The sequence below is a fragment of the Chiloscyllium plagiosum genome, unplaced genomic scaffold (assembly GCF_037043375.1).
Source record: "Chiloscyllium plagiosum isolate Xiang-an unplaced genomic scaffold, Cpla_swu_hap1 HiC_scaffold_16, whole genome shotgun sequence".
In the NCBI taxonomy this organism is placed as follows: domain Eukaryota; kingdom Metazoa; phylum Chordata; class Chondrichthyes; order Orectolobiformes; family Hemiscylliidae; genus Chiloscyllium; species Chiloscyllium plagiosum.
The window spans coordinates 88,839,334-88,864,353 of record NW_028270154.1 but is presented as its reverse complement, the minus strand read 5'-3'; the positions used below and the strand labels follow the sequence as shown (position 1 = coordinate 88,864,353).

Here is a 25,020-nt window from a genome sequence, read left to right as displayed (position 1 = left end):
CACCAGTGCAGACTCTGCCATTTACTGCACTAGCCCAAACTCTCCTCCACCACAACAGCCACAGGTAGGCACTAGGACCGCCACATCGATGCATAAGCTGCTGGGAACCTGAACCCTCCTCCAACTTTGCTGCTGTTATGAAGATGTGGATGTACTGTACGTTTAAGAGGGTTAAAAGCTGGTAGAGCTACCTGACAGCACCAAGTGTTCTCAATAAGGTAACAATGTAACACTTGGTCGAAAGCTAAATTAGTTGGTTGCTTGGAAATGAAAAAAAGAGATTTGAATTAGGCTAATCTGTTTACATTATTTCTCGAAAAATACCAAATTCCAATCAAGTTTGAATTGAGTATATTGACAATCTTAAAAGCCATGACAGATTCCGATGCTTTGGGAGTATAAGACTGGGGAAAATTGAACAGTTGAGAGGAGAACTACCAAGCAGTGTGTTAAAAAGACTGCCTAAAAATAGCTCTGTTATCGATCAGTAGCCTTTGAAGCAGAATCCGTAAGAAGAAAAGAAGACACAGGAAGATCCAAATAGAAGAACAGAAAACTGCCTGGTTTTGAGATAAAAAGCGTTGTTTTGTAAATCTTAATTGGGAGTTTTATTGGACTAGTATTATAGAAGGGAAGGTAAAATATAGGTTAGAGGAAGGAATTGTAAATAGTTGTTAGTTAATTATTCTCTGTTACTCTTCTAAGAAATAAAGTTGTTAATTTTTACTTTAAATAATTCTTGGCCTATTGAATTTTCATAGATTACTGCTTGGGATTAATCTTTCTGTGTTGCTGGCTTTAAATTAAGCAGGAGAGTTTATCCCGTGTCGTAACAGTTTGGGGCTCGGGTCCGTAATTTGAACTGGTTTAGACAGATTTGAATAGATTTGGGGGTACGAAAAGTCCCAGCAGATTTAAACACTATCAGGTTAGTGTCTGAGATCCCTAAATAAACCCTAGGTGAGACAATTTGTTTAATTTCGGTGACTTGGGGTTGATTAAATTAAAAGTGAGAGAAATGGCTCTTAAAATTGCTAAAGTGGTTCTGGGATTTGAAGTTATTTCTCAAATTTGCCAAGAAAGTTTAGAAGGAAAGAAAAAGACCATGCTTTTAGAATTAGCAAATAAGGTAGATTTGGGTTTAACCAAGGACAAAAGTAAAGCTGAAATTGTAAGGGAATTACTTAAACACTTAGATGTGTCAGAGAAACAGACAAGGGCAGTAGAGGTAGAAAAACTTAAATTACAATTGACGAAAATGAAGTTAGAAGATAAACAAAGGGAGAGGGAAAGGGAAAGAGAGAGAGAAGAAAGAGAAAGAGAAAGAGAGAGAGAAGAGAGGGAGAGAGAGGAAGAAGAGAGAAGGTTCTGAACCGAGCAAAAAGAGAGAATTTGATCTTGAGAAGTTGTGACTTAGTCAGCAAAGTCAAGTTAACAGGATGGAGATTAAAAGAGAAAGTTAAAAATCACACAACACCAGGTTATAGTCCAACAGGTTTAATTGGAAGCGCACTAGCTTTCGGAGCGACGCTCCTTCATCAGGTGATTGTGGAGGGCTCGTTCGTAACACAGAATATATAGCAAAAATCTGCAGTGTGATGTAACTGAAATTATACATTGAAGAATTGGTTGTCTGTTAAGCCTTTCATCTGTTAGAATACAGTGATAGTTTCACTTCTTTCATGTGTAAATCACAAAACCCTTTTTTTAAAAGTTGCATTCTCGGGTTAGCTGATAACAATGGTGATAGCTAGACAATATGTTGAAGGTGTTAGTCCCCTTCTACACCTTCAACATATTGTCTAGCTATCACCATTGGTCCGAGGATTTATGGGTAACGCTAGTTCAGACTAAACTGGTAGGCAGAGCTAGTGAGGTATTTGCTGCACTGTCAGATGAGGGGTCAAGAGATTATGAAGAGGCTAAACAGGCTATTTTAAGTTCTTATGAATTGGTATCAGAAGCATATACAGAGGAACCTCGATTGTCCGAATATCAATTATCTGAATTTTGGATTATCCGAAGAAGATTTCAAGGTCCCGAAAGAAACATTACATCAAAGAAGTGTTTCCAGCAATGATCATGTCTTTTGTTTACAGTGATTAAAAATGAACTCAGCTTACTGAAATGCTGCTGAGAACAGTCCTGGACATCGATGGGAGCCCAGGCACCGTCTCCAAATGACTGACCTCCCACTTTCTCTCTCTCCCCACACACTTTCCCTGGAGTTCTACACAGGGGTGAACCCTAAACCCCCCTCCCCGCTTCCCCAGATAATCTCTCCAACATTGTCCTGTACATGGCAGAGGTTGAACCTGTCAAAAAGTTTCAGTAATAAGTTATGTGTGTGGCTGCATGTGAATGTGCTATTTGGAGACTCACCCCCTTCCAAAGGCAGCTGCAGTCTTGCTGTTGGCGTCTAGTCTGACTATCCTGGAGTGGGGGGGAGGGGGGGAACTGATGGGGGAGGCAGGGGCGGAGGTGGGGGTATGGATGGTGGGTGGGCGCAGATGAGGGGGCAGGGTGGGGGCAGAAACGGGTGCAAGGGGGGCCTCTGTGCAGTGTGCTGCTGCCTACTCTCCTGAACAGGGAGCAGACTTAGCAAGTGCTTGCTGTGTCAATCCCATTGAACTGATTGGGTGGGTTGGAGAGGTTTCAGCGATGCTTCAGAATCTTCCACCGCAGAATCAGATCCTGAGACAGAGAGAGGGTGCAAGGCAAGCAGAGAGAGGATAAAGGAAACTTCAGAAAACTCCGAGCCCCAGAGGAGAGGCATTTAATCAATTAACTGAATAATCAATTATCCAAATGAAATAGTGCCCACCCATCTCGTACGAATAATCAAGGTTCCTCTGTAGACAGCAGTTCATAAACACAAAGAAGGAACCAGATCCGACTTATGTTGAGTTTGAAAGAATTAAACAGTCAATTTGATCGATGGGTATGAGCTTTGAAAATAGATAAGACCTTTGAGGGTCTAAGAGAGATTATTCTGCTCGAAGAGTTTAAAAACTCACTTCCAGAGATGGTAAGAATTCACGTGGAGGAACAGAAAGTTCAGGAAGTGAGAAAGGCAGCAGAATTAGCAGATGAGTACATGTTGGTGCATAAGACAAGTTTCCGGCCAGAATTTTGTCCTGTGAGGGATAGAAGTTGGGAGAAGGGGAGATCCTACACTACGAAACCAAGAGTAGACAGCGCTGGTAAGAGTTTACCTCAGGATAAAAAAGAAGCCCGAGGGTGGGCAGGAGGTGAAAGGCCTCAGGTGTTTCCACTTTGGTAAAGTGGGACACATAAAGTCACAGTGCTGGTCGTTAAAGAAAGGCATTGTGGGAAAAGATGTGGTAAAAGAAGCTAAGCCAGTGGCAATAGTGAAGGTAGTAAAGGAGGCCCCAAGAAGAGCCGAGGTGCTGCAGGAGAGTGCACAGCCTCGGCAGGGGCTGGGAATGGAGTTAGTACCTGATCTCTACAAAGAATTCACCTCTGTGGGTAAAGTTTACTCTGAAAGAACAGGGAGAGGACAAGAAGTTATAATTTTGAGAAATACTGGATCTAACCAGTCGCTGATAGTAAGGGATGAGCGAATATGCACTCTTTCTGATCTGTTACCCGAGAGTGTGGTAATTTGTGGGACAGATGGACAGAAATTTAGCATTCCTCTATGTAAGATCAGGTTGGACTGGGGAATTTACCGTAGGACTGATCAACAGAGTGTCAGTTCCAGGAATTCAGTTTGTTCTTGGGAATGATTTGGCAGGATCCAAGGTGGGAGTGACACCCCTTGTTGTGGAGAAGCCCAAGGAAGACCAAGAAACCGAGGACTGAAAACAGAAATATCCTGGTATTTTCCCAGACTGTGTGGTAACTGGATCCCACTATCATAAGTCACAACATGAAGGGAAATGGAATAGAGAAAGATGAAGGAGTCGAGGTTCAGTTAGCAGATACCCTGTTGGCGTAATGGTGCAGGAAAAACCTGAACAGGCAGAGGGTCAAACAGGAATGTGTAGTCCTGAAAGGCTAAGGGACTTGCAACAGCAAGACAAGATAATAAAGGATATATATGTGAATGCATACTCTGAAAAGGAGGCAGAGAACATTCCGGAGGATTATTTTCTGAAAGATAGAAGTGGAGACCACGGCAGGTTAGTGAAGAGGAGAAGTGGGCCAGAGTGCACCAGATTGTGTTGCCAGTAGCATACAAACAGGAGGTGTTCCGTGTGGCACATGAACTACCTGTAGGAGGTCACCTCGAGGTACGAAAGACTCAGGCTGAGGTACAAAAACATTTTTATTGGCCTGGAATGCACAAGGAAATGGTTAACTTTTGTCGTAGGTGTCATACATGCCAAATGGTGGGTAAGCCACAGGCAGTAATAAAACCAGCCCCTTTGTTGCCAATTCCCACATTTGAGGAACCTTTCATGTGGGTTATAATTGATTGTGTAGGTCCCCTCCCGAGAACTAAAACTGGGAACCAGTACTTGTTAACCAGAATGGATGTGTCTACCAGATTTCCGGAGGCAATTCCATTACGGAGTATTGAGACAAAAAGGGTGGTAGAGGAGTCGTAGCTTTCTTCACACAGTATGGGCTACCCAGAGAGATTCAGTCGGACCAAGGGTCAAATTTTACTGCTAGGCTGTTTCAGGAGATTATGGATAGCTTAGGTATACAGCACTTTAAACCCAGTGTGTAGCATCCTGAATCCCAGGGAGCTTTAGAAAGGTGATATCAGACCATGAAGACCGTGTTGACAGCATACTATCAGGATTACCCGAATGATTGGGATAAAGGCATCCCATTCATATTGTTTGCCATTAGAGATTCCCTAAATGAATCTACTCTGTTCACTCACTTTGAGATAATATTCAGGCATGAAATGAGAGGCCTTTTGAAATTAATTAAAGAAAATTTGACAGGACCAAAGTCAGAGATCTCACACTTAGATTATGTATTGGAGGTCAGGGAGAGATTAAATCGAGTTGGTGAATTAGCTAAATAGCACCTAAAGCAAGCACAGTGTAGAATGAAGCAGGTGGCAGATAAAAACTCTGAGACTCGGACGTTTTCCCAAGGGGATGACATGTTAGTGTTGTTACCAGTGATAGGAGATCCCTGCAAAGCCAGGTTTAGTGGTCCCTATCAAATTGAGAAAAAGTTGAGTCAGGTGAACTATTTAGTAAAGATGCCAGATAGAAAAAAAGGTATCGGGTGTGTCATGTGAACATGTTGAAACTATATTACAATAGACAGAAAGAACTGGAGAAACAGGTGGCACAGCGCCTGAGACCCGGGTTCAATTCCCGCCTCAGGCGACTGACTGTGTGGAGTTTGCACGTTCTCCCCGTGTCTGCGTGGGTTTCCTCCGGGTGCTCCAGTTTCCTCCCACAGTCCAAAGATGTGCAGGTCAGATGAATTGGCCATACTAAATTGACCGTAGTGTTAGGTAAGGGGTACATATAGGGGTATGGGTGGGTTGCGCTTCGGCGGGTCAGTGTGGACTTGTTGGACCGAAGGGCCTGTTTCCACACTGTAATGTAAACTAAACTAATCAAGGTGTTAGTTACTGGCCCACAGAGTGAGGAATCAAATTCAGGTGACGTGGATTTTGATGTGCCTTAAAATTAATTAAAAATGAAGAAGTCCTTGAGGAGTGGGATAGGTTAGTAAGCTGTCTGCCTCAGGAGCATAGAACGCAGTTGAAAGATTTGTTACTGCAGTACAAGGACATATGTAAGAATCAAATGGGGAGGACTAATGCTATTGTACATGAAATAGACATAGGGAATACTGCTCCGATAAAACAACACCACTATTGGCTTAATCCTTTCAAAGCCAGACAGGTCCAGATCAAGATGGAGGCCATGCTCGACGAGGACATCATCAAACCAAGCCAGAGCGAGTGGAGTTCGCCGATCGTCTTAGTTCCCAAACCGGACGGGACTCAACAGTTCCACATGGATTATCGGAAGGTCAATACTGTTACAACATTGGACTCCTATCCAATTCCTAGATTGGAGGACTGTATCGAGAGAGACGGACAAGCCTGTTACATCACCAAGTTGGATTTACTGCGTGGTTACTGGCAAGTACCTTTATCAGCATCGGCGTTTGTAACCCCAAATGGGCTATCAGTTTAAAGGGATGCCCTTTGGAATGAAGAATGTGCCCGCCACATTCCAAAGACTCATGAACAGGTTAACAAACTGTGCAGTCTATTTGGACGATGTAGTGATCTTTAGTAAGTCCTGGAAAGATCACATGGTACAGTTGGCAGAGCTCTTTGAACAACTACGAGATGCAAAACTGGTGATAAACTTAAATAAAACCGATTTCGCGAAAGCAGAGGTGATGTTCTTGGGACGTAACACTGTCATGGAAGGTTGACCCCAAGGAACGCAAAGATGAAGGCCATCGAGGAATTTCCACGACCCACCTCGAAGAAAGAGGTGCTTCAATTCTTAGGACTCAGTGGATTCTATCGGAAGTTTGTTACAAACCTCAGCAGTGTAGTGGCCCCGTTAACCGATTTGCTGAAGAAGAGCATAAAGTTTCGGTGGACAGAACCACGCCAGGAGGCATTCGACCATTTGAAAGTAATATTAACCACCAAACCAGTTTTAGCTCCACCAAACTTTTCAAAACCTTTTAAAGTCCCCATCGATGCTAGTGACATTGGAGTTGGAGCTGTGCTCCTACAGGAAGATGAGGATGGGATTGAGCTGCCGGTTGGTCACTTTTCAAAGAAGGTCAACATCCACCAAAGGAAATACTCCACAATCGAAAAGGAACCTTTGTGTTTGGTGCTGGCCTTACAGCATTTTAATGTGTATGTCACAAACAATGTGTCGAAATGGTTGTGTTCACGGATCACAATCCGCTTACATTCTTAGAATGCTTTAAAGACAAGAATATGAGACTATTTCATTGGAGTCTTACGTTACAGACTTTTAATTTAAAAATCATACATGTTGCGGGTCGTAAGAAAGAAATCGCAGCTGTGTTATCTGATGGATTTAACTGATGGAGTTCAGGTGAACGTATGTTAAAGTTATCTGTATGACAGGGTAATGTGTTTAAAAGTAGAGAAAAAATGAAGCCATCTTTTCATTATGATGTTTCATTTTTTTCTTGGGGGGGAATTGTTATGAAGATGTGGGTGTACTGTACCTTTAAGAGGGTTAAAAGCTGGTAGAGCTACCTGACAGCACCAAGTGTTCTCAATAAGGTAACAATGTAACACTTGGTCGAAAGCTAAATTAGTTGGTTGCTTGGAAATGACAAAAGAGATTTGAATTAGGCCAATCAGTTTACATTATTCCCTGAAAAATACCAAATTCCAATCAAGTTTGAATTGAGTATATTGACAATCTTAAAAGCCAATGACAGACTCCGATGGTATCTAGATCTATGTGTTTGTTTATGGCGTTGTGGTTGGAGTGCCAGGCCTCTAGGAATTCTCTGGCATGTCTTTGCTTAGCATGTCCCAGGATAGGTGTGTTGTCCCAGTCGAAATGGTGTTTTTTTTTCCTCGTGTGTAGGGTTACGAGGGAGAGAGGGTTGTGTCTTTTTGTGGCTAGCTGGTGTTCGTGTATCCTGGTGGCTAACTTTCTTCCTGTTTGTCCTACATAGTGTTTCTAAAAGACATGCCAGAGAATCCCTAGAGGCCTGGCACTCCAACCTCAGAAGCCTTTCACCACTGCCATCTTATTGGAGATATTTACTCACTGGAGTTAGAAATATAATTCACGGATGGTTTGAAAGGTGGCCATTGGCCCTTAATCTATATCAGCAGCTGAAGAACTATCTAGCCCCATGCCACTTCCCAGGTCCTGGGCCAGAACTTTGTGGGATCCGGCCCCTCACGAACACATCCACGTACTTTTATAATGTGATGGGGTGTGTGTCTGTGCCTCGACCATTGAGTCAGGAAGGAAATTCCAGACCACATCACCATCTGGTAAAAATATATTCCCCTCCCAATGTCTCTCTGATCCTTTTACCAATTACCGTCACAGCATGCTCTGTGGTTTAATTACCTCTCTGCTAATAGGTCATGAGTGATATGCGTTCCACAAGCAGAGATCACTAAAATCAATGGCATTGAAATAAGTGTGACAGGAGACTTGGAGAAGCTTAAAAAACACTGAGCTAAACCAGTGATAGGTGATATTCATCATTTTATACACCTCTATGAATATTCCATTAAAAGTGATTGAAAAGTTATTTAACATTATATACCTGTATCCCAGTATTAGGTACACTCTTCGCCCACATCATATTCTCTGTGTCTGTCACTCAGTGTGCTGTGATGTTTAGTTTATTGAGCACTATTCGAATCATTAACAATAGCAGCTTAAAGTGAGTGGTATACCATGGTCCACTTGGTCACAGAATATTCAAAGGATTCAATTCCAATTCTTAGCCTTTCAGATTCGGTGTCCATAAAGGTTTGTGTGCTGGACACAATTTCTTGCTGTTGTTTTTGTGGTTTACAACGCGTGCTGCCTGGATAATAATCACCCCCACCTCAGATACAGGAACATCGAAAAAGGAGCAGACCATTAACCCTTTAAGCCTGTTTTAACGTTGAGTTTAATGATAGATGATTGATAACATGTCAATTGCTTCTGCTTATTTTCTCTGACTCCTTCACCAACACAAATCCACTTGATGGCAGGTTTGCAAGTGTCCAATATCTACTACTGACTTTTGCAGACCCTGACCCAAATTTTTGTGAGAAAAGGACGTCCTAAATTCACGAACGAACTTCAGCAGAGTTGGATAATGGACTGTCAGAGAGAGCTTGCAGACGGATTATGGCAATGTGTGAGGTTAGGACATAGAGCAGTACAGCACAGGAATGGGCCCTTCACTAATGACACCAAATTAAACTAATCCCTTCTGCCTGCCCTTGGTCCTTATCTCTCCATACCTTGCATATTCATGTGCTTATCTAAAAGTCATTTAAATGTCCCTATCGTATCTGCTTCCACCATCACCCCTGGCAGCATGTTCCAGACTTATACTACTCTGTGTAAAAAAACTGCCCCTCACATTTCCTTTGAACTTTTGCCTCTCTGCCTTAAATGCATGTGTTCTAGTTTTAGACATCGAGGGTGTGGTGCTGGAAAAGCACAGCATGTCAGGCAGCAGATGGAGCAGGAGAACCATTCCTGTTGAAGGGCTTGTGCCAGAAACGTTGATTCTCTTGCTCCTTGGATGCTGCCTGACCTGCTGTGCTTTTCCAGCAACACACTCTCGACGCTGATCTGCAGCATCTGCAGTGCTCACTTTCTCCTAGTTTTAGATATTTCAACCCTGGGACGGTCCATGACAGATACGTGTGCTGTACCTTAACAATAGATCTCCAGGCAGGGGCAGCTATAAGGACCTGCACCAGATTTCACTCTTAAAAATATTCTAATTTTAAGGTTACGACCTCGTATTCTGGATTCCTCGGCATCCACACAGTTCAATCCCTAAATCAGTTTAAATACCTTGAGTAGGTCACTGCACAACTATTGGAACTCAAGTGGATAACAGCACCTCACGCAACCTTCACCCAGAATCGAACACTTTCAGCCTGTAATGATGTGGTTTGAGATGGGGATATCCACCATCTATTGGGCAGGAGTAAATGTCGTTTTACTCACTTGCACACTGCACTCCAGGATCCGTTAGTCTTCTCATGTGACCACTCCTGGTTACTGTCAGGAGAGATGGACCCACTGGCTCTTCTGGTGGGTCTTGTGTTATTATTTAGCCTTCAGCCATACGTTGATGTACTTGAGATGTGGAGGTGCGAGTGTTGGACTGGGATGGACAACACCAGATTTTACTCCAACAGGTGTATTTGGAAGCACTAGCTTTCAGAGCTGCACTCCAATATCTTGTGCAGCTGTTGGACTACAACCTGGTGTTGTGTGATATATTTGAGGACACACTTCAATAAACATCAACACAGCTACGTTCTCCCTAGTCTGTAATTTGTTCTGAAGAAAGGTCTCTGGCCTTGAATCATCAACTCTGTTTTCTCTCCAGAGATGATGCCAGACCTGTTGAGTTTTTCCAGCAACTTCTATTTTTCTCTGAAATGTGTGGATTCACTGGCCTTAGCAAAGCTGTAAACACTGCATTTTAAAAACTCTGATGAGGAGGATATTTTTAAATGATACGAAGCCCATGGTGTTAGGGGCAAGGTACTGGCATGGATAGAGGATTGGCTGACTGGCAGAAGGCAGGGAGTCAGGATAAAGGGGACTTTTTCAGGATGGCAGCCGGTGGGTGACTACTGGAGTTCTGCAGGGGTCAGTGTTGGGACCATAACTGTTCACGTTATACATTAACCATCTGGATGGAGGAGCTGAGGGCATTGTTGCTAAGTTTGCAGATGACACAATGTGAGGTGGAGGGATAGGTAGTGTTGAGGAAGTGAGGAGGCTGCAGAAGGACTTAAGCAGGACAGGAGAGTGGGCAAAAAGTAGCAGATGGAACACAATATGGGAAAGTGTGAGGTTATGCACTTTGGTCAGAAGAATAAGGCATCGACTTTTCTAAATGGAGAAAGGCCTCAGAAATGCTCGGTACTTAGCACTGCTTCTTCACAGTGCCAGGAACCCAGGTTCGATCCCAGCCTCGGGTGACTGTGTGGAGTTTGCACATTCTCCCTGTGTCTGCATGGGTTTCCTCCGGGTGCCCCAGTTTCCTCCCACAGTCCTAAGATGTGCAGGACAGGGTGAATTTGGCCATGCTAAATTGCCCGGAGTGTTCAGGGATATGTAGGTTAGGTGCAATAATGAGGGGTAAATGTAAGCTAATAGGGGAGGGGAATGGGTCTGGGCGGGGTTACTCTTTGGAAGGTTGGTGTGGGCTTGTTGGGTCAAATGACCTGTTTCCACAGTGTAGCGATTCTATGAAATCTGAAACACAAAGGGACTTAGAATTAGAATTAGGAATCCTAATTCAGGATTCTCGTAAGGTTAAGATACAGTTTCAGTTGGCCGTTAGGAAGGCAAATACAATGTGAGCATTCATTTCAAACAGTTAGTATACACAAGAGCAGGGACGTACTGCAGACACTATGATGCTCTGCTCAGGCCACATTTGGAATATAATGAGCAGCTTTGGACCCCATATCTAGGGAAGGACGTGCTGGCATTGGAGGGTATCCAGGACGAGGTTTACAAAAATGATCCCGGGGATGGAATGCTAGACATATGGGGAGTGGTTCAGGATTCTGAAAATGTACACAATGGAATTTCGAAGGATGAGGGGATCTAAATGGAACTTACAGAATACTGAGAGGCCTGGATAAAGTGAACTTGGAGAAGATGTTTCCACTCATAGGAGAGACAAGGACTCGAGGGTACGGTCTCAGAGTGAGGGGATCACCCTTTAGAACTGAGATGAGGAGGAATTTCTTCAGCCGGAGGGAGGTGGCTCTGTGGAACTCATTGCCGCAGAGGGCTGTGGAGGCCAAGTCATTGAGCGCATTTAAGACAGAGATAGACAGGTTCTTGATTAGTAAGGGGGTTGTCAAGAGTTATGGGGAGAAGGCAGGAGATTGGGGTTGAGAAACATGTCAGCCATGATCTAATAGTGGAGTGGACTGGATGGGCAGAGAGACTTAAGAAAGACATGAGGGGCTAATTTTTTACACAGAGGATGGTTCGCATGTGGACTTAACATCCTGAGGTGGATGTGTGTACAATTACAACTTTTAAAAGACACTAAGATAAGTATATGAATAAGAAAGATTTGGAGGGATATAGGCCAGGAGCAGGAAGGTGGGACAAGTTTTGTTTGGGATTATGGTCTGTTACGACACAAGGTAAACTCTCCTGCTTAATTTAAATCAGCAACACAGAAAAGATTTATCCCGTGCAGTAATCTGTGAAAATTCGAGAGGCCAAGAGTTATTTAAAGTAAAAGTAACAACTTTATTTCTTAAAGTATTACAGAGAATAATTAACTAATAATTAACTAACAACTAAGGGCGGCACGGTGTCTCAGTGGTTAGCACTGCTGCTTCACAGCACCAGCATACCAGGTTCGATTCCAACCTCGGGTGACTGTTTGCATAGAGTTTGCACATTCTCCCCGTGTCTGCGTGGGTTTCTTCTGGGTGCTCCAGTTTCCTCACACAGTCCAAAGATGTGCAGGTTAGGTGAATTAGCCTTGCTAAATTGCCCATAGAGCTAGGTGCATTAGTGAGAGGGAAATGGGTCTGGGTGGCTTACTCTTCGGAGGGTTGGTGTGGACTTGTTGGGCCAAAGGGCCTATTTCCACACTGTAGGGAATCTAATTTATTTACAACTCCTTCCTCTAACCTATCTTTTACATTCCATTCTATAATACTAGTCCGATAAAACTCCAATTAAGATTTACCAAAATTCAACTTTTCAAAAACCAGCCAGATGTTGAATTTTCTTTTCTCCTTCTTAGGGCTTTCTGCTTCATGGGTCACAGATCGATAAAGGGACCTTTAAGCAAGCTCTTTTCCGGGCAGTCTGCATGTGTTGGTGGCCTGGCAGTTCTCCTCCCAACTGTTCAATTTTCCCTGGTCTTATATCCCCAGAGCATCGGATTGTGACATTGGCTTTTAAGATTGTCAATATACTAATTTCAAACTTGATTGGAGTTTGGTATTTTTCGGGGTATAATTTAAACTGATTGGTCTAATTCAAATCTATTTTGTTGTTTCCAGGCAACCAACTAATTTAGCTTTCGACCAAGTATTACATGGTTACCTTATTCAGAACACTTGGTGTTGTCAAGTAGTTCTGCTATCTTTTAACTCTCAAAGGTACAGTACACCCACATCTTCATAACAGGTCGGCATGGACTGAAGGATCTGTTTCTGTGCTGTATCACTCTATAACTCTATGAGGTTTTCATCATTGATTGTATATTCAGAGGATGGGATGTGTAGGTCAGACAGAAGGTGGCGAATGCTGATGTCAATGTTGCATGTAGCCATTGTGATATGGTCTGTATAAATATCCTGTCGTTTACTGGGAAAGAGAGTGTCCTAGAAACCACTCTCACATTGCATTGGTAAGGAACTCCGGATAAAGATGGGTTTGTGCTGCTGAACATGAGACATAGACTCCTTTTTAAAATCCCCCTCCAACAGCGTGCACACTGCAGAGGTCATTTTAGAACAAAAATGGCACCCATTGCGCAGAGTAAATAGACACCCTGTGTAACCAGCTGTTATGCATCTTCAGTTCCTGCATCCACTTTAAATGTATATCATTTAATTGATGGTGTCTCTCCTCATTCCAAGGTGCATCACTGTGCTGCTTTGCATAAAATATCGAATACGTACGCATGCTGATATTGTCCTTCTGAATCCCTTGTCACTATTAACCGTGTTTTCAAGTTTTACGTGAGCATTGAAATTAGGTCTGGAGACATGGATAAAGGAGAGCAGTCATGCTGGTACCAGTCCCAGGGGACACCATCACTGCACAATTCACTCACTCTGAAATCTAACCATTCATCAGAACTGCCCATCCTTTCACCAGTTGCAGCTCTGTGCCAGCATTGCTCTGATGTGCTTTGATATTGCTATCATGCAGGATCAAAGTCTTTTTGAACGTCCAGGTACTTAACACTAATTATGCGACCCTGGTCAATGCTCTCTATTACATCAGCAGAGCGCTCGATCAGACACAATTTATCTTTAAAGAAATCTATGCCAGCCATCGTTTATCAACACATATCCTTCCATTGAGCTTTAGGGAGAGGCTGAACAGGCTGGGGCTATTTTCCCTGGAGCGTCAGAGGCTAAAGGGTGACCTTATAGAGGTTTATAAAATCATGAGGGACATAGATAGTGTAAATAGTTAAGGTCTTTTCCACAGGGTAGCAGAGTCCAAAACTAGGGGGCATAGGTTTCAGGTGAGAGGGGAAAGATTTAAAAGGGACCCAAGGGGCAACTACTTTCATGCAGAGGGTGGTACGAGTATGGAACGAGCTGCCAGAGGAGATAGTGGAGGCTGGTACAATTACAGCATTTAAAAGGCATCTGGATGGGTATATGAATAGGAATGGTTTAGAGGGATATGGTCCAAGTGCTGGCAATTGGGACTAGATTAATTTAGAGATGGAAATGTGTTGCTGGAAAAGCGCAGCAGGTCAGGCAGCATCTAGGGAACAGGAGAATCGACGTTTCGGGCATTACATCTGGTTGGTATGGACGATTTGGACTGAAGGGTCTGTTTCCGTGCTGTACAACTCTGTCTCTGTGACAAGTGAGAGAAGAGTAGGTGTCGTGCTAACATCAAATTTCAACAGTGATGGCAGGCCTTTTCTGGCCATGAAGACAATCAAACGTAACGGTGCTACAGGGTTTGAATTCTGCTTACACAATTCAGGCAGCACGGTGGCTCAGTGGTTTGCAGCAGGGACCTGGGTTCAATTCCCACCTCAGGCAACTGTCTGTGTGGATATTGCACATTCTCCCCGTGTCTGCGTGGGTTTCCTCCGGGTGCTCCGGTTTCCTCCCACAGTCCAAAGATGTGCAGATCAGGGTGAATCGGTCATGCCCGTAGTGTTGGGTGCATCAGTCATGGATAAATGTAGGGGAATGGGTCTGGGTGGGTTGCTCTTCGGAGGGTCAGTGTGGACTTGATGGGCCGAAGGGCCTGTTTCCACACTGTAGGGAATCTAATCTAAAACTCCATGGAATTGCCATATTGTGTGAATTCAGACCAGGTTTCAGTTCAAAGGTGCAGTGCAATCAGCTAAAATCTTCCTCCAGCCGCTGAGTGTAAATGAATGGGACTGTGAATGTACGCCTTGGTCTTGAAATCCCCCATCCTCAGGAAAAGACAACTACCATTAACTCTATCTATATCCCTCATTATTTTATAAACTTCTATAAGGTCACTCCTCAACCTCCTACACTCCAGTGAAAGAAGTCCCAGCCTCTCCTTATAACTCAAACCTTCCATACCCAGCAACATCCTGGTAAATCTCTTCTCCAGCTTAATCATACCCTTCCTATAACAGGGAGACCAGAACTGGACACAGTATTCCAAAAAAGACCTCACCAATGTCCTGTATAACCTCAACATGACATCCCAACTCCGATACTCAAAGGTCTGAGCAAGGAAGGCAAGTGTGCCAAAGGACATTTTAACCACCTTGTCAATATGTGACGCAAGGTAGTTTGCGTGTAGAATGAACTTCCTGAGGAAGTGGTGGGTGTGGGTACAGTTACAACATTTAAAAGACATTTGGATAAGGACATGAATAGGAAAGGTTTGGAGGGATATGGGCCAGCAGCAGGCAGGTGGGACTAGTTTAGTTTGGGATTATGGTCGGCATGGACTGATTAGGCCGAAGGGTCTGTTTTCATGCTGTGTGACTCTATGGTGGAGAATGAGGGAAATTCAGGGGATGGGGCCTACCACTGCCTCATTGTCACGGTCAACCCTCATCTGCCTTATTCCCCTTGTCCGACAGTTACCCCATTCTCTGCCCCACTGGTGGCACTTCCCACCTTGGCACTAACATGCAGCTATATTGGGTTGGCGCTACCCAAAAGTATTCCATGCACAATCAAAAATACAAACAGGGAAGGCAGGGATCGGGTTCATGGGAACTACGTGTCATCTCTGACCTCCAAATGCTTAATTGCTTCACTTACCATTAAGCAACTTCAAGTTATTCAAGTCAGGAAACAGGTCTCCTTGCCTGCCCTTGAATATCTCAGCAGGCACTTCACTGATCAATATGAATCACACAAGCCTTGCGATTGGCATTTTAATTGATATTGCAATAGTGACTACTCAGTAGCTGAATACTAACACAGGCTGATCATTCAGGCAGCTTAACTCTGTGCTTCAGTGCTGCTTATAATATCTGCAAATCTACTGCAGGAGAGTTACCAAGTTACCACTGTGTATTGCAAGTATCTATATTAAAAAACAGGTTACATTTGTATAGTGCCTTAACATGGTAATTAACTCCCAAGGTGGTTGACAAAAGCAAAATGAGATCAAAACTGATATGAAGGCAAAAAGGAGACGTAAACATAGGTGACTAAATACTTGATTATGGAGATATTGTGGGAGGGAGAGAGGTGGAGAGGCAACAAGGTTTTAAGGAGGGAATTTCAGAGCTAAGAGCCCGGACAGCAGAAAGTGTCATTTAAGTGATCAATTTTTGGAGGAAGGACATATTTGGAAAAGTGCAGAATTCACAGAGTGTTCTACACCTGGAGGGGTAATAATGGAAATGGGAAGGGATGATGCCAGAATGTGATTTGAATCAAAGAGAAAGAATTTTAAAATCGAGCTGCTAGTGGAAGGTTAATGGGGTGTCATTGAGTCTCGGTGAGAGCAAGAAGCAATGTTTTGATTTTTTTTTCCTCTTCGCCCACTCTACCGCCTAACTGCGGTAATGCTTATTTTTTTCCCCAGCACCCATGTTGTGTGTGTGCAAGTGTGAGACACAGTGAAAGACACAAAGTGTACAGATCTTCATTCAATTCCAGGAAGAGAGGTCAGTGACAAGCAATGCCCTTCTCGTCAAAGGGCAATGCTGCATGATCAAAAATGTGAAGGGGAGGAGCAATGTTTTGAATGAGCTTACAGAGGGTAAATGATTGGCTGTCAGCCATGGGTCCATTAGAAGACTCCAGCATTGGGGTAATGAGACCCTGTATTAGGAATTGTAGCAATTGATGGAATCGGTCGAATGCACACTGCATGTGTCCACTGCAGGCTGCAGAGAGTTATCAGCTAGCTATAGTGTTCATGTGAAACTCTGTGAATGTAGAACACATTCTGAATGGGCTTGAGCAATGCCAACACACTCATGCTCTATAGGTGGCATTCCGTTTCCATGGCACCTCTCAGACTTCCAACACGGATCATCACCCGTTGAAACTGTGTCTGTTCAAAATATAACCTTTTCTCTTAATTCTATTTTTATAACGATAATGTAAAAGAATATAATGGCACACCGAGGTACTGGCTATCATTAAGCCAATCTTCTTGCCTCGCGTCTTATGGGGAATTGTAATGCTCTCACCATAACTCCTGATCTTGATCCACTCAGGGATAACTTGCAGCACAGAACAAGGCACATACGCAAGACACTAAATTGCTCGGCCAAGTGACCACTGATAAATGAAGAGCTTTGTCAATATTCCCTTGAAAAGAACTGAAGCTGAAATAGCATGCACGCTGCAGATGTACTGTCATTGCCAGCACATCTAAACTCTAACATGCTGTTTGCTACAGCATTGAGGATGGATAGCCACGTAGGTTGAAATGATTTTCTGCGCCACATCATCGGTTTCTGTGGACCTGAACTGGCCGAGCAACAACGTGCAATGCTTGAGATTCTCCCTCAGGTACCTCATTCTATATTTCGTACCATCCTTTATATTATTTTCCGTGATAAGCAACGGCCAAAATATTCATTTCTCTGACTGGCTGACAACACGCATTTAAAATACCTCATGAATGTGCAAATATAAATGTGCCCCATCGCCCCAGACTTCGCCAACTGTCAAGCTGCTGATTCAGCTGAGTTGCTCCCATTTCCTTGAAACAGTGTGAGACAGACATCAGATAGACTTCAGTTCTGCTCTGCTCTGCTGAATTAGTCTACAAAGAAGTAAAACACGATTTAATTCTGTTAGTTGTGGAGAAGATTTATCAAGACATTCACGCAGTCAGTGGGCGGTTGTTTTTACGGTCAAGGTCACCCCAAGATGGTTTTCCACTGGGTAGGGTGAGGAGTTGGAACAAATATCCCGATTATTTATTAAAGGATAGAAACAGCAAAGCACTTTTCATTGCGTCTCACCTTACCAGCTCCAGTTTCAGAGGATCTCCCACTTCAAAACATCAATTTTATATCAGTATTATCAAAAACAGATTTAAAAACAACTCTAAGGCATATAAAGTCATAGAGTCATACAGCACGGAAACAGACCCTTTGATCCATACCGACCAAAATCCCGAACTAAACTAGTCCCACCTGGCCCACAACCCTCCAAACCTTTCCGATTCATGTACCTTTTTAAATGTATTTTTAAAAGTTATAATTGTACCCATGTCCACCACTTCCTCAGGAAGTTCACTCCACACCCTCTGTGGAAACAATTTGCCCCCTGGGTCTTTTAAAAATCTCTCTCCTTTCACCTTAAAAATGTGCCACTTAGTCTTGAAATCCTCTACCCTGGGGAAAGGACATCCGCCATTAACTCTATCTGTACGTCTCATTATTTTATAAACGTCTATAATCGATGTATATTTAGATTTAGAGTCATGGTAACAGGCTCTTCGGCCCAACACATTTAGTATAGTTAGTCAGAAACATATCAGACAACTGAACAAAGATAGCTGTTAACATCACGTGACTGCATCTAGCAGTATACTTCCGGAACCTTCTACAAAAATCAAAGTTGACTGGACCATCAGTGTCTCATGTACTGCCTGAAAGGACTGGAATGCTAACTATTATGTTATAAATTGCTGCAGAGACCAATTATCTTCCAGGTATCCAATAGCATTACAAGGTATGATTTCCTGGAAGAAAATATTAATGACATTCCACTTAGCTTCTGAGAAGGGTGGTGGAAAATAGACCATCGCTAACCTTTATCTCAATAGTACCTGTTCTACTTAACTTGAAGGAGGTAGGAAACTTGGTCACATGATTCTTACAGTACTGAACTTTTAATTACACAATTTTGAGATTATTTGAAGGGGTTGCTTCATCCAACATCAAAGCGTCAAACTACGTGCTACAAATGAACAGCTGGTGGCCCGTGAAAAGCAGCCAGCGCCCTGTAGTTTGTGTTCCCTGCAAGTAATCAACATCTTTTCCACAAAACAGTGAGGCAGAAGTTATACTTGAGCAATATGCCTTAGACAACTTTCAAAGGAATTTTAGTAAGAAGTGACACGTTATGACTCCTGAAGTGCTGGCAGTTCAGGTCATCGTCAGTTGTGCTGTGGTGCACCACCTTTGTATTCAAAACAGTCGCAGTCTAAATCCAAAGCCAGCCCCAGACAGGTCACCTGATGAAGGAGAGTTGCTCCGAAAGCTAGTGTGCTTCCAATTAAACCTGTTGGACTGTAACCTGGTGTTGTGTGATCTTTAACTCAGTTTTGGATTGTAAGCTAGAAAATAAATGCTAGGCTCAGTAAGGACCACTGCTGTACTGTTCAGTCAGAGGCAGGGTTCATTTCATGTACCCTTAGAAATGAGGGTGGGCGTTGGGGATACTTTGCAAAACAAACATGCCTACAAAAATACAAATGGAAAGGGATAAAAAAACTTCAACAACTTTAGTACGAAACAACCAAGATGAAACGCTTAAATGTAAATATGTCGACTCCTAAGCTTTGTGAGAGTGAACTGGAAAAGATGGCCACCGAGCAAAATTAAAGACCAAAGTCTTTCTTTATGAATTTAATCTGCCATTTGTTTGTTCAACAGTACAGCTTTCGATCAATATGTCACTTGCATTCTCTTCACACTCATTAGGCTATATTCCAAAATTTAAAGTAGCAATGGTACTATGATTGGTTTGTCTCCTGTGAGTTGAAAGGGCAGGACAGGAACAGGTAGGGTTTTCACTGCTGACTGGCACACAGCGACCCTCTGCAGGTAGCTGATGTGATTTGGATGGCAGTCATCATGAATTAACAATGGGTCTGCACTTGCTATTTTTATGAACTGTTTGTCGGCTTATTTTAATGCAAATGATTCTCTGGTAGAGGCAAGAGAGTTTTTAATTAATTTACTAATGTGACTTAGGTTCACAATAAATTATTAATCAAATCACAAATGTTAACAACACTGGGCTCATAAATGATGTCTGATACAACGGAGAGTTCCCAGCACAGATTAGAATCCACTGCTGGGATGTTGCTCCAGTCCCTGGCTCATGAGATAGTTATGACAGTTGATTTTAATTTTCCCTTAGGATTTCCAAACTTGGCATTTTCTCATTGGCCATTGGTTATCATATCCTGTGGGAATATGAAAGTATTATTTTGGAGGCAGTTTCTGCAGATTGCTCACTGTACACCATCAGAAGGATTGATTCACAGCAGCCAAGTTCCGATGCTGAGTTACTTTGTCTTGTTGCTGCATTGCCAACGTGACCAACTTCCTGCTGGTTACTCATTTCAATCTGACTATCCTTCCCCCTCCCCTACCCATCCCACACTCTCCCCCTCCTAATCCCTACCCCTCACCTTCCCATTCCACCCCCTCGTCTTCCCAATCCCTATCCTTCACCTTTCGATCCCATCCCCTCCCCTTCCCCTTCCCATCCCATCCTCTCACATTTCCATTCCTCCCCCTCACCTTCCCAATCCCACCCCCTCCCCTTCCCATTCCAACCCCTCCTCTTCCCAATCCCACCCCCTCCCCTTCCCATTCCAACCCCTCCTCTTCCCATCCCAACCCCTCCCCTTCCCATCCCTCCCCCTCACCTTCTGATCCCTCCCTCACCTTCCCATCCCTACCCCTCACCTTTCTATTCCACCCCTTTCCTTCCCATCCCACCCCTCCTCTTCCCATCCCTCCCCTCCCCTTCCCATCTCTTCCCCTCACCTTCCCATCCCTGCCCCTCCTCACCTTCCTATCCCTCTCCTTACCTTCCCATCTGTCCCTCAATCCCACATCCTCCCTCCTCACCTCCCCATCCCTACTTCTCACCTTCCCATCCTTTCTCCTTACCTTCCTCGCCTCCATCTCGCCTCCATCTCGCCTCCACATCCTCCTCATCTTCCCATCCCATCCCCCCACCCCACTTTCCTTCATTCCTGTCCTTCACCTGTCCTTCACCTTCCCAGTCCTCCCTGCTCATTCTCCCATCCCTCCCCATCACCCCCCCCCCCCCCCCACCCCCCTTCGTTAATATTTGAACTAATCTCTTACTTATCCTGGATAATTCCATTTGCTATGAAATATGAGCTTCTACAAAGATGTCTTCACATCAGCGTGGGGGTGAATTCTGGTAACTTGGATACATTCACCTCGGGTGTCAGTAATTCGGAGTCCAAAGCTGTTTCATTCCGCTTGAATTTACCATCCTGCCTTGAGATATGCAATTCACCAAGTACTGACAGCAGTCAGAAATACATGAGCACATTAGCTGTTTGTTCTCATCAAGGAGAGGGACAACTTCCTCCAAGTTCTCACTGTGAGGAGAGATGGAGTGCATGTTTAACTCTTCCTGATGAAGGGCTTTTGCCCGAAATGTCGATTTTCCTGCTCCTCGAATGCTGCCTGACTTGCTGTGCTTTTCCAACACCACACTCTTGACTCTAATCTCCAGCATCTACAGTACTCACGTTTGCCTGCATGTTTAACTCTGCTGAGTTGACCTCTCTTGTTCTTCCAGTTTCACAGATGGTTATCGAGGAAGTGAACGCTCTGCACACACAGCTGGAGATTGAGAAATCTTGCCGAGAGAATGCAGAAGTCTTGGCCACAAAGGTAGCAATGAACGCAGCTTTAAAATGTTCACTGTCTCTCTGGGGGTCAGATGGCCTGACAGCAGAGTGCCGACTGCTTTATTTTATGCTTTAAGCTCTCTGCATATCGGGATACCAGTCTGGAGTATTTCTGATGTGGAGGTGCCGGTGTTGGACTGGGATGGGCAAAGTCAGAAGTCACATGACACCAGGTGAGAGTCTTCACCTGACAAAGGAGCAAATCAAACTGTTGGACTATAACCTGGTGTCATGTGACTTTATGGGCTTTATCAATCTCATTACACCGCACAGACAATATTCACTCAGTTCCAATACAATTGAGATTCAAGGGTTAATTAGCATTTGGACCAATCGACACAGTGACATTAACTGGACAGTTCTTCTGACAACCTAAACACAAGCGCTAGAGTGGGATGTCCAAATCCCATTCACGGGATGTGGACATCGCTGACCAGACCAGTATTTATTACCCATCCTTAATTGCCAAGAGTCAACCACACTGCCGAGGGTCTGGGGTCACATGGAGGCCAGACCAGGTGAGGATGGCAGATTTCCTTCCCTAATGGACATTAGGAACCAGATGGGTGTCTGACAATGGCAATGATTTCATGGTCATCATTAAGCTCTTAATTCCAAATTTTCTTTTATTGAATTCAAATTCTACCATCTGCCATTGTGGGATTTGAACCCAGGGTCTCCAAGACATTACCTGGGTACCACACGTTTTAAATGAATTTGAATGTACACAATTGAATAGTCAGTGTCTACTCTTACCAACTTTAGTCTTTTTGTCTCAGTGGAGTGTAATTAGCTACTTGAACAGTCAGCACTTTTCCCTTCGTGAAGGAGAATGGGGCTGCTGAGACAGTCATTGCTAAATCATTGCCAATTTCACCAGTACACCACTGAAATTGCAAGATCTAGACAGCCTTTGTGTCCTGTGAACGAAAAATGGGTAAAAACTGATCTCACACTCTGCATTAACTTTTTCAATCTCACATTCACAGTCTGAGAGATGGGATATGTGAGACTGTCTTTAATGCCTGGGAGAAATGCATGAATTAACATAAGGGGAATTATCGCATCTCATGGTGCTTGAGACTTCGGATTGCTGTCTCGTTTCATGCAAAGGTCGGTTGAATCTTTTACAGCTGAGTCACGAGAACAAGAAGCTGAAGTACCTGAGCCTCACATCCCGGGTGTGCCTTGATGACTTGCTTCCCAGTATTTCAGATTGTGGGGCCGCAGAGGAGGAGCCCCAAGATACCAGCCCCGATCCCTGCCTTCAGTATCAGCAACAAGTCAAAGGTGAACTTCAATGCACACCAATCGTTTACTAAAAGTGAACTTTAATCCACAACCTGTGAACCCCGATTACTGGCTCCCCATGTCCTTCATTGTCAGGATCTTCCAACAGTGTTACATCATTACAATTCAATAGGAACTACACAGTGAGTTGCAAAGTAACGAACTTTGCTGGACCACAGTCAGAAACATTCAACCTATCACAGTAAGTCATAGAGTCATAGTCATAGAGTCATACAGCACGCAAACAGACTCTTCAGTCCAACCAGCCCATGCCAAATATAATCCCAAACTAAACCAGTCCCAACTGCCCACATCCCTCCAACTTATCCAAATGTCTTTTAAACATTGTAACAGTACTTGCATCCAACGCTTCCTCTGAAGGTTCATTGCACACACAAACTCACTCTCTGTGTAAAAGAATTTGACTTTTTAATATCTCTGTCCTCTCACTTAGTCTTGGAAATCCCCCACCCTTGGGAAAAGACAACTGCCATTCACTTTATCTGTTTTCCTAAGATTTTATAAACCTTTATAAGGTCAACCCTCAACCTCCTATGCTCCAGTGAAAAAAGTCCCAACCTATCCAGCTTTTCCTTATAACTCAAACCTTCCAAACCCCACAACATCCTGGTCAATCTCTTCTGAACCCTTTCCAGTGTAATCTTAATAATAAGAATTGATCCCACTAGTTAAAGTATCATCTGTGTTGAAATGAGGTGTCAACCGTTTTATAAAAGCATAGCAAGGAAAATAAGGTTCCATTTTCTCATAAACTTATAGCATATCTGTTACACGTTGAGCTGTTAGTGTTAGAAATGAAAACCTTATATTGAGGGCAGAATGTGAAACAAAGATAATTACAACTGAGAGCTTCATTCACTGTCCACTTTACATTCTAAGTTTCAAAGGTCCCTCCACAACCTTACCACTGGACCCCCTTATAGGGAGAACCCAAGAAGCGAAAAATCATCTCTGGGCAAGACGAATCTCTACTGTAACAGATTTTTGTGGTTCCTCCCTGAACTTCATCAAGACATCCAGGCACAATTCCGCCATTAGTGTTTTGGAGCACTTTTCCATTTGTGCTGTCTAGTGGTAAGGCATATGAAGGGGACATTTGCTTGTCTCTGACTCCTACTTGTGTCCACAGATCTGCAGGAGACAGTAACACAGCTTCTAGAGGAAAAGAAACAACTTGCCGGTCAAGTGCAGGAATTGCAGAGCAACATTGAGGAATTAACCACCAGGGTGAGTGCCTTCTGTTGATAGTACATTAGAGGACATTTAGCACTCTGCAAATCTACAGTCATGAAAATCTACATAGTTTTCTCCCCACCATTGCAGCATTAGTCTCAATGGAAGTTACCACCCAAGTTTTACACAAAACCGGCAACTAAAGAACTAAGGTTAGTCGGGTTGGCTAATTGAATGAAGGGCAGCATGGTGGCTCAGTGGTTAGCACTGCTGCCTCACACACCGTGGACCCGGGTTCAATTCCACCTTCGGGTGACTGTCTGTGTGGGTTTCCTCCGATTTCCTCCCACAGTCCAAAGATGTTGGAGGTTCCTGGTTACAGATGTTTCAGTAAGATTAGGGAGGGTGGTAAAAAAGGAGGGGGGGGGTGGCGTTGCTAATTAGAAATGGTATAACAGCTGCAGAAAGGCAGTTCGAGGGGGATCTGCCTTTGGAGGTAGTATGGGCTGAAGTCAGAAATACGAAAGATGCAGTCACCTTGTTGGGTGTTTACTATAGGCCCCCCAATAGCAGCAGAGATGTGGAGAAACAGATTTTGGAAAGGTGCAGAAGCCACAGGGTAGTAGTCATGGGTGATTTCAACTTCCCAAACATTGATTGGAAGCTCTTTAGATCAAGTAGATTGGATGGAGCAGTGCTTGTGCAGTGTGTACAGGAAGCTTTTCTAACTCAGAATGTAGATTGCCCGACCAGAGGGGAGGCCATATTCGATTTGGTACTTGGTAACGAATCGGGACAAGTGATGAGCTTGTTAGTGGGTGAACATTTTGGTGATGCTGACCACAATTCGGTGACTTTCACCTTGGTTATGGAGAGAGACAGGTGCGTGCAACAGGGTAGGTTTTACAATTGGGGTAAGGGTAAATACGATGCTGTAAGACAGGATCTGAGGAGCATATTTGGGAGCATAGGCTGTCAGGGAAGGATGTCGTGGAAATGTGGAACTTATTCAAGGAACAGATACAACGTG

The 25,020-nt window shown here is 43.7% G+C and overlaps 1 protein-coding gene across 4 annotated transcripts in view; it reads left to right on the top strand.

Moving 5' to 3' along the window:
* shtn3 (shootin 3) overlaps positions 1–25,020 on the top strand; it is a 127,304-nt gene that overhangs the window by 57,247 nt on the left and 45,037 nt on the right. For 3 of the 4 annotated variants that reach the window (XM_043704073.2, XM_087995505.1, XM_087995507.1), the window contains 3 exons: positions 21,395–21,489; positions 22,640–22,796; positions 23,947–24,044. In XM_043704073.2, coding sequence (XP_043560008.2) covers positions 21,395–21,489; positions 22,640–22,796; positions 23,947–24,044 — 350 coding nt within the window. Of the gene's footprint in view, positions 1–17,357; positions 17,378–21,394; positions 21,490–22,639; positions 22,797–23,946; positions 24,045–25,020 lie in introns of those variants that run through there. The other variant, XM_087995508.1, reaches the window with a different exon arrangement.